We start from the raw sequence: 15514 nt of genomic DNA, 5'->3' as shown, positions 1-15514 counted from the left end.
TGGGGTTTTTGGTGGTTTTTTCCCTAAAAATAAATACCAAGCACAATGAGCATGAACAACAAAAATTGTTGGCCTACCTGAGAAAGTTTCATAAGAGGGTTTGGTTGATACTTAAATTTTAGTCGACAATTCAAGTATTCATTATTCTAAACGTACAAAAATAAAAATAGAAAAATAATAATAAAAATAAATCAATCAAAAAAGTAATTAAATACACAACAAATGAAAAAGTGATGACCAAAAAAAGAAAAAAAAAGTGATAAAAGGAGGTTTTCTTTTTCAGCACGGGCTCTGAATCGTTTGAATAAACCTTAGCCCATGAAAACATTTGGATTCGATTTTTGCTATTCATTTAGTGGGAAAAATTACAAAAAAAGTCATAAATATATTGTACTTTTTTCAATTTAGTCTTAAACCTTTCAAATATATCAATTGAGTCCTAAATCTTTTCACTATTTATCAATTGAGTCTATCTAGCCAATTTAACTAAAAATCGCTGACGTGGATGTCGGAACTCACGGGGAAATTTTTAAATATTTTTTTTTCGATTTTTTTAAATTATTATTATTATTTTTAAAGCCCGATAGAAAAGGGATTAGGGAAGGTTTTCTTAACGGCCTGATCCGTCGGTCATTTTCGCCATCACCGATTTCTGCGAGCATCAGAAGTGCTCCGTTCCTTTGCAGTGATTGAGAGCTTCGAGCGGTTTCAACTTTCGACCTCCTTCGGAGATGACGCTGACTGCTACCGCTGAGAATTCCCCACACTACCCTCCTGACGTATTAGCCTTCGTCGCCCTCGTTTCTTGGCATTCCGTATTTGTACCTTTTCCTGCTCTGCTTCTCCCTGTTCCACGACCGGGAAATCCGCGGAAGTTATCTCGCGTTTAATCCTTCAATATAACTTCCGACCCTCATTGGTGAAATTTCCGGAACGTCCTTGCTTGGATTTTCTCATCACTGTTCGGAGCTAGAAATCAAGCTTGATAAAGGTGAGTTCATTATTTGTTACTCTCGGTGATAGTTTTAGAATGAAAACAGAAACTGGGACTTCATACATTGTCAATCCAAAATCTGAAATGATCGAGGCCGGGTTGATGATTTAGGTCTCTGTTAGTGCTTATTGTGATGGGATGAAATGAATCGATACGGTAAACTTATATTTAATCTAAGAAACTAAGTTGCCCACCATATGTTCGACAAAATGCCAGAACTGAGTCTGTATAGATTAGTCCTTGATCCCGACCTGTTTCGAGTGTATAATGGTATGTCACACGTGAATGCAACTTTTTGTTGATGGCTAAGCATGATTTTGTACCGCATTTTATTTCCACCGAGACCAAATCTGAGCAATTTCTTTTTGATTGTGTTTGCTCAGTGTTTATACGTCTTCCTGCTGCGTTCAATGATGGCCATTGGTGAGGAGCCGCTAAAATATCGACAGTCTGAGGGTTAATTTTTATGCTCAATTGTTCTGGTTTGTTCATCACATCCTTTTATCCGATCGTGTCCCTGTTTTTGTTCTCTGCATCCGTGGTGGCTGTGGGCGGTGTATGTTGATGACTAATTTGGTGGACGACTGTGGAGGTTTGATAACAAGTATAGGTAGATTAACGGAGATGAATATATGTTCATGCTTTGATGATTTGGTAGACGGATCTTTGATTGTGTTTTGGGTGTTCTCAAGCACTATGAGGAAGACGATGAAGGCATTATAATGAGAAAAAAGAGTTAGAAAAGGAGAAAAATTAGAAAACGCATATTAAAAGGTATAAAAAAGAGGGAAAAAAACTATAAAAACTCCAAATTATTCCCAATGTGATACATATACCCCTTTTTGTGACATCAAAAACTTTAAAATATGCTCACTGTCACATATTTATTCTAAACATTTTCTTTTGATATAAAAAATCCGAAATTTGTACCTATGCGATACATTTATCTTCTGTCAAGGTTTCTTCAGAAGATTTTTTAGCCAAAATCACGTTGCTTTTATTTCACTTAAGTCAAGTGGGTGTCATGTCAACACTTCTGGTGTTCATGTAGGCAGATTTTTAAATGTTTCCATTGACGGAACTTTGAAGGAAGATAAATGTGTCACGAAGGTACAAGTTTGGGATTTTTTGTGCCACAGAAAAAAAAATTAGGGTAAATGTGTCACGGTAGGCATAGTTTAGAGTTTTTGGTGGCTTTTGTCCTAAAAAGACTTGGGTAAAAAAAAGTTGACGCTAACTATAGTTGTATCCATAAAAGGGGGAGATTCTACAAAGAAACACAAGTCGTGAAATGAAACAAATAATTATAAAGGGCAGGGAAAGAAAGCAAATGATTATAAGACAAGTTCATGAGTTGCAATGGAATTGCTCAGACAGATCAGAGGCTGACTGGCCTATAAGCGGCTCTTATATCCATTTGGTAAGTCCCTTGAGAGTATGTAAGAACTACTCTCTGAACAGTTATGGCAATACAGTGGTAAGAAGGCAGTGTTTGAGCCAGTGATTATGTCAATTGAAGTTTTCAAATTGATACCCTCACTCAGAGCTTATTTGGTGCAAAATGCAGTTACGTAACGTGTGCTGATACTGTCAAACAATGCCACTAGCTCATCACATGCTTAAGAGAATATGCCTAAAGAGAAGAAGAGTACAGTACTATAGTAGAAGGGGAGTAATAACCAGATTAGAGTCTCGCCAAATGCATAGAGAATCCCTTTTTGCCTGTGATACTAGCACTAGCCATTGAATCTATATCCAGTTAGGCCGCTGTCTTATATTTGTGCCCCTTGCATGGATGTTTGGGGGTTCGATTTTTGCCAAGAACCTAAGGGCAGTTAAGAGATAGCCAAAAGTTTTGTTGCATTTTGGATAGGACTCGTACTCGAATATTTGTTTCTAGACCTGTCCACCTATCCAAGCCTGCCCTATCAATAGAGAACCAATTGTATCTGCGTCCTCCCTGGGCTGCACGTGACTTTATGCTTGGTCTATCTGAATGGCTCACGGGATGACAATCGCAAGAAGAGAATGCGGAAATTTTTTGAAGATGTCTCATTGAGGATATTTGCAAGGGAAGGTTACGGCTAGTGGGATTTTGAACTAATGATTTCATCGAAACTATTAGCGATAAGTATTCTCCTTTCTAGGTACTCAATTCTTGGGAAAACACCAAAATCGTATGGGCAAGTTAAAATTGAGATTATCAATTAACTGGAGAGAACAATATAGTTCCCTTCAAGTAACGGATTCTAACCAATTGAAATGAATTGACAGATAAGTCACCCTTACTGCCACTCAACAAGTTTCCCCTCCAAAAATTTTCTCTAGTCTGTTTCAATTAAGGGGGTAATGGAAAGAACATTTAGTTCTACCTGCTATGCATCTTATCATATGTCAAGTCACCATGGTTATAAGCTTGAATGATTGTATCACAGAAGTTTAGAATAAGTCAAAACCAACCATAGAGAAAGATGTTCTCTGAAGACTTCCCTATAATTGTTATCTTTGTCTTGAATCTGCTCATGTTTATACGTCGTTCTTTTTTTCGGCTAACCAATATATCCATGCCGTGTTGGATACTTTTAATTGGAGTACCAAACAACAGATAAACTAAATAACCTATATATGGTTCAATATCATGTGCAAGCTAAATTGACAAAAGTGCTTTATTACCATGTCCATACCTGCAGATTTCGACCCAGCACTTAAAGCAGTAACTTCTCGACATATATGACTGCTCACTTGCATTCACGTGCGTAAAGTATGTGACATACGGCTACATGGATAATCTAACGATCAACACCAGGAGCAGAACTGCCACTGCTACCCCATTTTTGAGTCACAGAAACTGGAGAATGGGTCAACTGCATATTCTTCAGTAGCTGGGAATCGTCATAATCCGAAGGAGATGGAGCAAGGACACCTTCACCCTCCTCCGCATCAACAAATATGTCCGGAGCATTATCATTCCACGCGATCGCCTTCAGTTCCTCCAAAACCACATCCATTGGGGGCCTCATTTCCTTGTCCAGTTGCAAGCACAGGAAAGCTAACTCGGCCACCGAAGTTGTCATCCTATTGATTTCGCTATCTGACTCAAATCCTAGATTTGGGTCGATCAATTCCCCAAACGCGCATTTCTGAATCTTGTTAATGGCGAAGTTGGCCAAATTAATCTCGTGCCTCTCTCTGCTTTTGTCCACAGCTGGCTTTGATGATACAAGCTCGACCAGAACAACTCCGAAGCTATAGACATCACTCTTCTCCGTGAGCTGGTAGCACTGATGGTATTCGGGGTCCACATAACCTGGAGTCCCTTGAGGAGCTGTTGAGATATGAGACACATCATCGGGGAATAGCCTCGAAAGCCCAAAATCTGCAACTTTAACCCCAAAATTCTTGTCAAGAAGGATGTTATTTGTTTTCACATCACGGTGGACAATGTCAGAAGCGTGGAGGTAAGTCAATGCAGTAGCAGTCTCTATGGCTATGTCCATACGTATCTGCCAAGGCAATGTAGTAGAATAGTTTGCTCGCTGCCCGTGGATATGATCAGCAACGGTGCCATTCGAGATGTACTCATAGACAAGTAGAAGCTCACGGCTGTGGCGAGATGTGCAACCGTACAGAGACACAAGGTTTTTGTGTTGCAAACGGGTTAGTATCTCTACCTCATTCATGAATTGCTTTACCCTCCGGTAGTTCCACTCATATAGGCGTTTCACTGCTACTTCCCGTCCATCTCGAAGTTTTCCTGTTAAGAACATTGTAGAAAATGTCTTTCAGTTGAGGATCCCTCGGAGGAATAGTGAAGGAACATTTTCTCACCGTAGTAAACAGTTCCAAAACCTCCGTCTCCAAGTTCATTGGAAGCAGAGAAGTTATTTGTGGCTTCTTCAAGTTCAGTACTTGTGAAAATGGGGACTTCAAAGTAGACATTGCTCTCTTCCATGTCTGAATTGGAGTGAGGATGTGAGGTGCTGTTTCTCAAATGGAACTTCAAAGAAGCATTCTTCCTCTTCAAGTGGATCATATAGGACAACAGGATGATGGCCAAGCTTCCAATTCCAATACCTGATGTACCAGGACATAATTAACTCGAGTCTTATATAGGAAAATGCTTTTAACTTTTGTGCCGTCTTAGGACATATGGATTATGTTGGCTGGAAGCATGGACAGATAGTTGAGCTCTTAAGACAAAGTAAGAAGATTACGGTACAACCGACTTTGAATTGATCAGCATTGTGAGATTGGTTTGCAGTAAAAACCAGAAAGGATACTTCTGTGATAAGGTGATCCTGTTTCTTTTGTTTTATCATGTCAACCTGTGAGCAGATTGTCTTAGTTATACTTTAGTTTGTTCAGGTCAGCAGAGCCAGTATGATAACTACAAAAAAGGAAATTACCGAGTCCTATCTTCCACCAACGTCCTTTTCCTGCATCGAAGTTGAAAAAGAAGATAGGTCAATTGAGGGGAAGGATGGCAAAATAGCCACAGTACTTTCATCCGAATCCTATTTCATATAAGATATATGCACAACCTACCCAACGAGAATGGCAGCAAGTTCCAAATATTAAGTGGGGTAACTTATATAGCCATTGCTAATGGGGTGGGTCAACTACTTGTGCATTTTATTGGTAAACAAGAGTCCTATATTGATCTCACAGAAATGAGAAGTCAGTTTCCTTAAAATAAGATGTCTATTCTGAAGTAAAGTCCTGCAAAAGTATTCATGAGGTTGCACAATGCAAAATGGTAACTTAGCATTGAAAGAAAACATGTATATCAATTGTAATGCCCCGGGTTTACACTGTGTAATATTATCCGCTTTGGTCCACTGATCCTCACGATTTTAAAATGCGTTACACAGATATAGAATCACAAGGCTTATAAGCCAGTCCAAGACTCCCCCCCTAGGCGATGTGGGACAAGAGAGGCTCCCTCTCCCTTCCATGCGCACGTCCGAGGACTGAGGCGCGGACGCACCGCCATCCCTCCTCCCCGCGCACTGCCGCCTGGGCCGTCACACTAATAGACTATTATCCCACCGAAGGAGATCCGAAATGGGAAGTGTAAACTGATAATTTGAATGTTTGAAATGGACATAAAGCTATGGCGTGGGATTTCTATGGTTAAGAAATTGTATCCGCTCTCTCAAGTCATAATGATAGGAAACATTCCTATAATATTTCGAGGATGACAAAATAAGTACACTAACATGTGAAATTGAGTGTGCAGAAGATATTGTCTTTCCATACTCGTTCATATGAAGATGGTCTTAGCAATAAGACGTCTAAGAGTGTAGAACGCCTTTTGTTTCGTAGAAGGTACAAAAGGGGGAGGAGAGCCATCCTCCGAGGGAGCGGTGGCAGACTTTTCTATTACATCCTCCGATGTGGCTACAGAAAGTAATTCAAGGGCAACATCCGATGAAGCAATGGCAGTTAAAAGTCAAAGCAATGGGCTTACTTCCTAGAGAACTACCAAGTTATTGGACGTGAGATATGTTGATGAGTGGGTGGACCTGGCAAATTGTTAACAAGTTATTAGACAAGTTATATGTTGATGTTCGAAAGGAACTTGTGGATGTTGAACATACTAGAGGACGTATCATCGTCAAAAATGTTTGGATGAACCAATAGAATGTGAAAGAACTAGAGGATAAGAAAACGTCAATAACCTTGAATGGACTTTGCATGAACTGTTAATTCATAACTCTAAAAACCTTACCGCCGCCACTATTGCAATCCTTGGGATGACTGAATCCATGTGGGCAATAGCACAGAAAGTCTGTGTCTCGTGATCGTCCACATCGACCTCCACTTTCTTGACAACCAATACAACTCTTGCTAGTTAATAAATCCCATTTTAACCGGAACCCTTTCTCCAACAATTCCTTGTAGTCGACATCTTCGATAGTTTGATTCAAGAACCCTCCCTCCAGTTGTACTGGTACCACTGCAAATGACGAGCAGGATCCAGAAATTTGTGCTTGGAAAGTGTCATTAGGAAGTAAAGCAACAGAGCTGTTGTATGTGACGTTAGAAGTACAATTCACAAGGGATGTAGGGAAGGGAAAAGAAGTGTTGGTGCAGTTATAGAAGAACAATAGTTGATGAAGAGAAGCAGTAATCTTCAGGAAGAAGTTTTCGGGACGTAAAGGGACGATGGAAGGAGGAAGAAAGCAAGAAGTATCCCTTTGGCTTACTAGTTCAATGGAACTCTCATTGTAGGAGATGCTTTTAACCGAGTAGGAACCATACATAGTTTTTGTTCCTTCACAAGTGATCGCAAATCCAGGGTAACCGCATGAGTCTCTTCTTTCTCTAGGAATATAAAAGGGATAGCTTATGTTCACATGGTTGCCTCCACAATTGCGGGGTATGCACACTTCATATGACACTTCATCCGATGACGACTCAACATGATCTTCTAAGATGGCAATGAAGAAGATGCAGAACGCCGTGTAAACTAAGCCTTGCGTGTAAGCATAGTGTAGACCCATCCCGGTCGATCTGGTTTTCGTTTGGAACATACGGAATTTTTTTTTTTTGGATATCAATGCTCTAGAATAATATGGAACATCATGAAGAAGAAGAGGAGAAAGAAGGAAAAGAAGAGAAAAGACGAGAAGAAGCTGTTTGATTCCTCATGTGAAAGTGAAAAGAAAGGCCTTGTTATTGGCAATTCCTTCTACTTGTCTTGTGATCTCATCTGCTTAAACACGGCAGTTGACTTGGAAAGAGGACAGGAAGACTAGAACAGTAGACTTTTGAGAAGAGCCAGGGAGTGACACTCAAGGGAGCAATGTCATCCATTACTTACCTCTTTGATACGTGAAGACCGACTGACAAGTTATTCCAAGAGTTGACTCCCATTTTCATATATCCCCTCAAGTGGATCCTTTACAAGAGGATAACGAAAAAAAAAGCCAAATACTTTTATCCCCTGTTTTGCATATTAAGATCAAACCAAATAAGCAAGATTAGAAAAATAAGTTTAAGAAAAAAAATTGGTTGGTCTTTTACAATTAGGCGTCGCTGTTTGAAAATTAATTTCAAGTATCCATTCTTGTAAAAGTTAAAAAAAATAAAAAATAGCAAGATAATAACAAAAATAAATCAATCAAATAAATAAATAAATAAATACATAACAAAATGAAAAAGAGATAGTGATAAAAAGGAGGTTTTCTTTTTCATTACAGGTTCTCGAACCTTTTGAATAAACCTTAGCCCATAAAAATATGGGTTAATATCACAAAAAACCCCCAAACTGATACACCTGTGACAAATTTACCCTCTATTAGTTTTTGATAAATTTTACCGTCAAATTACTGAGTTTATTGACACGTGGCAGTTGTCGGGTGTACCAGTTTAGGGTTTTACCCCTCAGTTTGTCATAGATTTATCATTTTGTAGTTTTTCGTAGTATTAATCCAATTTCACGAAGAGTAAATTTATCATAAGTGTACCAATTTAGGGTTTTTTATGGTAAAAAATTTAGTTCGGGGTAAATTTATCACAGATGTACAGTTTGGAGTTTTTCGTAGTATTAACCTAAAAACATTTGGGGATTCGATTTGTGCAATTCATTAATTATATTCAGCACTTGGGCTTATTAATTCCAAGCCTATGAAACGTAGGCAATGTATTCTGCCCATCATTGTCAGTCGAGGCCCATTCACCCATCAATTTGTTGGCCTAATTAAGCAGAAAAGAAAAGAGATCTGCGAAGGTTTTCTTCATGGCCACCATCACCGATTTCTGCGAGCGTCATAAGTGCTCCATTCCTTTGCTGTGACTGAGAGCTTCAAGTGGTTTCAACCTCGTTCAGAGATTGCTTTCAGATTCCAATCCTGATCATCCTCATCGCCGCTCGTCGCTGCCTGCTACCGCTGAGAATCCCTTCACTACTCTCCTGACGTTATTAGCCTTCGTCGCAGTCATTTCTCGGCATTCCGGATTTGCGCCTTTTCCTGCTCTGCTTCTCCCTATTCCACGACCGGGAAATTCGCCGAAGTTATCTCGCGTTTAATTCTTCAATGTAACTTCCGATCCTCATTGGTGACGTTTCTGGAACGTCCTTGCTTGGATTTTCTCATCACTGTTCGGAGCTAGAAATCAAGCTGGATAAAGGTGAGTTCAATATCTGTTGCTCCCGGTCATAGTTTTAGATCGTGTTGACACACAAAAAAATAATTAGGTCGTCGACAATAAAAATCCATATATTATAAAAAAATACTTGATGCGTGAGGCAAAGGCAAACACGCATATCATATATCATTTCGTTACGGAAATGAAGGGAAAAGATAAGATCGATGGAGATTATCTAAAGAATGAACTGTCAGACGTCATTAAGGAGCAGTTTTCAAACCTGGGCTGTAAATATCACTCGACAGCCACTGACAGGCGCCTCGCACAAATCAATAAAAAATGTTATCTTTTCATTACCTTTAAGCTCTCTGCAAGGTACTTTCAATTATTAGTTGTAGATCTTTATGATTCGACCATATTCGACTGTGTATCCATGTATTATGCCGTTGATGAGACTTGGACATGATATTTTGGTGTAAGTCAGTGTTTATCGTCACTGACCAGTGCCCGGTGGAGTTTGTTCGTATCAACTGTACAACTTGGCCTTGTTGTTGATCAAAATTGGGGCGGTTCAAGTTTGTAACATCTTGATTTAAGTAAGTGGATTCCTTTTCTCGCCCGAATATTTTCTATCCGGAATCGCCACAGAATCTGTCTCCTCTCATTAAAAGCCAAGAAATGAATTTCGGTGAAAGATAATTCATTGTGAGACCAATCTCAACAAAACAAAATGAAAACAGAACTTGAGACTTCATGCATTGTCAATCTAAAATCTGAAATGATCGAGGCTAAGTTGATGATATATGTTAGCGCTTATTGTGATGGAATGAAATACCGTAAACTCATATATGACTAATCAACTAAATTGCCGACGATATGTGTGACAAAATACCCAAACTAAGTCCGTATAAACACCGACAAATTTCTACTGCATTTTATTTCCACCGAGACCAAATTTGAGCAATTTCTTTTTGATTGTGTTTGCTCGGTGTTTATACGTCTTCCTGCGGCATTCAATGATGGTTATCGGCGAGGAGCAGCTAAAAAATCGACAGTCCGAGGGTTAATTTTTATGCTCAAATGTTCCGGTTTGTTCATCACATCCTTTTATCCGATCATGTCCCTATTTTTGTTCTCTGCATCTGTGGAGGCTATGGCCAGCGTATGTTGATAAATATGTGGCGGACGACGGTGGAGGTTTGACAACAAGCACAGGTAGATTAATGGAGATGATCATATGTTCAAGCCTTGATGATTTGGTAGACGGATCCTTTGATTGCGTTTTGGGTGTTCTCAGTAATATCAGGAAGACCATGAGAAAAAAAGAATTAGAAAAAGAAAGAAAGAAAAAACGCGTGTTAACAAGTACAAAAAAGACAAAGGGCCTATTATGATCATAAGTGAAAATACGCTTAGTATGGGCTGAGTTCAATTGTATTCAGAATTGGGTTTGGTATAGTGATAATAACAACAGGATTAGCGTGGGCTTGATGCAGTTGTGAAAAAAATGGGCTTAACATGGGAAAATTTTGATTCGGCCCCAGGAAGGTTAGAATTGGAGAGGGATGAATATAAAAGCCCGAATTATGCCCATTAGCATAGACCCGAGAGATCAGCGTGTGGCCCATTTTTGGACCGGACCCGGCCCGAGTCCCAATTTTCCAGAATTAAAAAATAGAAAAATTATTATAAAAATTTGAAAAATATAAAATTCGGAAAATTGGTTAGAAAAGTGGGCCTTGATTGGGTTGTTAATTTTAGTATTAGAATTAGTTTAGTTTCATTTTGACAGTACACACATGGTTTAGGAAAATTCATGATTTTCTCTAGTTTAGATATAAGAAAATTAAATTTGATCTGAAATTAGCTTATGTTTTGATATTTAAATATTATAATGTAAAAAATTTTGGGATCACCACCAATTGTTTTAAAAGTTTAAGCCGGTAGATGAAGACGTTGTTTAGTATTTAAATATTCCCATAAAGACAGTAGGACTTCTTGAGAAGTAGTTATGGCAATTGAACTCTAGTTTCTTCCTATTGAATGGCTTGACGTTTTGAGGCGAACATAAATGAGAGGAGCCTTGTAACAAGAGAAATAACAAGATTCATGTTCTAATAGCTTGATTCCCGATATTTCTAGTAATTTCTTGTTTGACATGAAAATTAATGCGGAATCACAAAAACAGATTGCTCAAAAAAGATGCCTGAGCAATGAGTTATGCGCTCTCTTGAAGTTTTGCGCACTCAAAACTTTTACACCTTGTAAAACATTGTACTCTCTTGAAGATCGTCTACTGAAATATTCATTCATTCTTATAAAAGAGAATACATCAGTTTTACCGGCATTGCAATTCTCGGTACTTGCTCTGGCGAAGTAATTACAAACACTGGCTTCATTTTCCAAAGTCCAATTTGCGCATGCCTCGATTGGCTACTCTGGCACGCGATAGTCATTTACCTTTACGGCGACGTTAATTGAAACCTGCGAAGACCTTCCCCGGAGCAGCTCTTCAGTTAACACCATTCACTGTTTCAGTCATCTGCCATTGATCTTGCTCTAGTTAAACCAATGAAGACAAAGATAGAGAATTGAATCTCTTGACGACTACAAATACTCGCCATACTCAAGCCTCAATGTGAATGCTTTGGCACTAATACGGCAGGAAACTTGCAGGATGGTTTTACCGACAGAAAATGAGTTGTCACTGTGGGTGCAGATAGATCCTGGCTTTGGCTGATGGTGTAAAATAAGGATTTTGACCAAGTCAAAAGGGCCAAAAAAAGAAACAGAAAAAAGGGCTCTTATTATAAAAAGGAAGAGAACAGTAATGGATAGAGAGAACGCGAGCAGAGAAGAGAGAAAGCAGAAGAAGAAGAAGGCGTTCACGATCTGGACACACCGATAAGCCGATTCAACTCCAAATTGCGATGCCCGGTAAGGATTCAAGCTGTTTATTCGTTTAATTGGAGTAATTTTTGGAATCACGGCTAAAATTAGAAATGAAGTGAAATTTAAGTTACGAGGTCTAATTTAAGAGTTGTTGAGCTAAGAAGTTATGGGTGAAAAATAGTTTAAGGTCCTGTGAAGTTATAACATTTTACAAAACTCGATTTAAGCTTATGGTTTGTCCAAAATGAATTTTTGAAATTTGGTGCAAGTGATGAACAATAGCGACCAGTAGCCTTCCGGTCATTGGTTTTCGGTTCGATTTTGGGTTAGCCAATTCATAGGTCCTCTAGTACTTCGAAAGATCATTCTTTTGACTATAAGCTCGCTTGAAACGGAGTTCGGTGAAGAAAGTTATGACGCAATCAAGTTTTCAAGCTCAAGCTCTGCGCTACGGATAGCTTTGAGTATCCGCTTTTGATTGAGAGTTTTGTTAAAGCGTAAGAGTCATTTTATTAGCGATTAAGCTTAGTTTAGCCGATTCGTAGTTGGGGTAACGTTTTACTCCATTTTGACGTTGTTTCTCGCTTACTCGATAGAATTGCGAGTTCGACTGCTCTAGTAACCTTCGTAATTTGGTTTTGGGCATTCCCAGAAGAGTGGTGATATCTCTTTTTCGAAATTATAAATTCATATATCCAAAACAATATGGATTATGTATAGTATGAGTTACAAAATGGCATTTGTTACATATATACACGCACGTATTGCTTTGTGAATTGATTTGTGAAAGGATTTCTAAATGACATGAGTAATGTTTTGAGGATGTTATTTCTAGCGGATGAGATGTGTTGCGAAAATGTTATTCGTTTCGGTTTATGATATATATTATGGTTTATGAAATTAATTATGGATTGGATTTCTGGTATTGGAGGATGATTGTTTGATGCTCAATATGGCCGTGAATCTAGTTAGGGGTTTATGCGTATTCATATCGGTTTTAGGATATCTATCAAGGCTGAGCCACCAGCTTATAATAGGCAGAGACCTTGGCAAGGAGAATCTTAGTTGCCTTGTCACCAGGCATTGTGTCATGACCATGATTTGAGATTGAGCGATAGATTAGTCAATGGAATGTACATTGACACGGTTTTTAATAGAGATTGATTAATAGACTTGACCATTGATATTTGGATTGTGATGGTGGATTTAAATGAGTATTTTTGACTTATATAAAGTTTTGTTGAAATGAAACTAACTCATATGTAATTAGATATGTATTTTATACCTTGACTTTGGATTACGAGTTTTTAGTATTGGTTTGTAAATATGCATAGTAATTGCTCGATCTACTTAAAAGAGATGTACTAATCACTGGATCGTGGTTGCTCATCTCACTCTTTCCAAATCCTTTCAGGTCCCTTAGATAGCATCAAGTAGGACAAGGGCGGTGATATGGGAAAAATTTTGATAGTTGAATTTTGGGTGTGCGTTTGAGATGTATTTATATGTTTTGTTGAATTATAGAAACTCTAATATATTATTTTGACTTTGAGGCTACGTCCTTCAGGTGAAGAGAAAAATGACTGTGTCACTGTCACTATTCCTGTAAGATTTGGGATGTGACAAATGAGAGACCTGACCTAACAGGCTAACATAGAGATTTGTCAATGTGAAAGCACGAGGTACCGGTTAAATATGTTGGATCCAACAAGGTATTGTCACAAGCTTTAACTTAGGACAACTCGATAGGTGTCAGACCTCTATGGTGCTTCTAAACACCAATGCTAGAAGAAACATAGAATCACGTGGCACTGGCAAGTGGACGAGCAACTAAAGCTATAATTGAGCTGCGACGTTGAGCGCTATTGGTTCTTGCCAAATACTTTAACATCCACCAATATAAAAGACATCTCTGCATAAAAAAAAAATCGCTCATACCACGTGTTGAGCCCTAGAAGGTCCAGTAAAGTGCCATCTCTCCAAGGCATTGAACGTCGGATCCTGGCTAGCTCCATAAATCTCTGCTTATGAACAGGCCTCCACTGTTTCTTGTACACGCAAGAATCATATTTTTAATATGTAGACAATGCTGGTGAAACCAAGATGAAGAAAATTAGAGCCTAAAGCTACTGGTCAAACTCTGTACAAGTCACGGTGGACTGAGATAAGAATGGATGATTGAGAACTGACAAGTCTATACGCAGTACTAGTTCATTGAATTCAGAAATTCCTTACTTGGCAGTTGAATTTGACTGGGATTCTTCTTGTTTACATTTCAGTCATTTGTCAGGTAATTTGGTTTCCATACTTGGTCAAAGTTCAGACTCTTTTACTCATATGATGAACATTATCAAGAGTTATTCTTATTTCTCCTGGAAAATCAGTGCTTTCTAAGAGCTTTTATTGGGAAAATATTCGACGTCTCAAATAGAACAACAACTAATAGCCAAGAAAAAAAGATTTAGAATGTAGCCACAACAACTGCAATGTAATGTATGAACTAAACCACGAAAACTTTAGGTGCCGTGACATACCAAGAAAAAAAGATTTAGAATGAAGCCACTGCAATGTAACGTGGATGATTTTTGTAAGTATTTTAAATTTTCAGAATTTTTTTTTCTTTTTTTTCTTTTCCTTTCTTGTTTTTCTCTTTTTTCTTATTTCTTCACCAGTTGTCGGACGCCGACCATAGGTGAGGACTGTGACATCCTCGCCCTTGCCCTCCCTAGATATAATGTTGGGAACATCCGGTGAGGGCATTACCGCCGTCGCCTATGGTTGGTGACCGACGCAGAAACAAGAAAATAGAAAGAAAAAAAAGAAAGAAAAGAAAATGGAAAAAAAAGAAAAATACAAAAAATATAAAATAATTACAAAAATTGTCTACGTCAGCGCCGACCGTCTCGACTGGATTGCCACGCCAGCGATTTTTAACCAAAATTGACAAGATGCACTACATTGGAAAATCATCACTGTTTAGGATAAAATTGACAAAATTGAAAAATTTAGGACTCAATCAGCCGCCATACAATAGATTTGGTAGACACTTCCCGTTTTGTTAATGTACTGATAATTTGTTTCAAGAAGAAACACACATGTTTATATAGTTTGAGGTTGCTCATTTATTATGATCAAATGATTAGAGCAAGATGATCGCTGAAAAATAGTTATGAAATTAGTAAGTTTGTAACGAAACTAGAAACCAAGGAAACTAAAACATATCGAATTCTAGGTGGCCTTGCCGTCATGTACATTCAGCTGCATATGATGCGAATTTGTGTTGAGATGCCTTTTGCAATTAATGACGTGGCTTTATATGACTTCTGTCGGCCTTAGCGTTGGTATCATGCGTTCAACAAATAATAGAAGGAAAATTTCAGTAGTATTCTTATCTAACAATCTTTGTACACAAGTTGCTCATTGAATTGAAAGGCCAGATGCGCTTACAGTACAAACTTAAATTTCACACAAGCATATGGACACTAAAGTGGATGGTTGTTCTTGTCGCAAGAGAAGTGCATCGAGAAGATTCTT

The 15514-nt window shown here is 38.4% G+C and overlaps 1 protein-coding gene across 1 annotated transcript; it reads right to left on the bottom strand.

Moving 5' to 3' along the window:
* Window positions 1-3298: 3298 nt before the first annotated feature.
* On the bottom strand, window positions 3299-7500 carry LOC115664324 (LEAF RUST 10 DISEASE-RESISTANCE LOCUS RECEPTOR-LIKE PROTEIN KINASE-like 1.2). The gene is made up of 4 exons (XM_030586264.2): window positions 6726-7500; window positions 5401-5430; window positions 4823-5068; window positions 3299-4748 (listed from the first exon to the last, which is right to left on the bottom strand). The coding sequence occupies exons 1-4, from the start codon at window positions 7498-7500 to the stop codon at window positions 3784-3786; spliced, it is 2016 nt and encodes a 671-aa protein (XP_030442124.2). The 3' UTR covers window positions 3299-3783.
* Between the last annotated feature and the right edge of the window lie 8014 nt (window positions 7501-15514).

Source organism: Syzygium oleosum, unplaced genomic scaffold (genome assembly GCF_021117445.2).
Source record: "Syzygium oleosum isolate NSW1041296 unplaced genomic scaffold, Sole_v2.1 Sole_v2.03, whole genome shotgun sequence".
Classification (NCBI taxonomy): domain Eukaryota; kingdom Viridiplantae; phylum Streptophyta; class Magnoliopsida; order Myrtales; family Myrtaceae; genus Syzygium; species Syzygium oleosum.
This window is presented reverse-complemented; position numbering and strand designations above follow the sequence as displayed.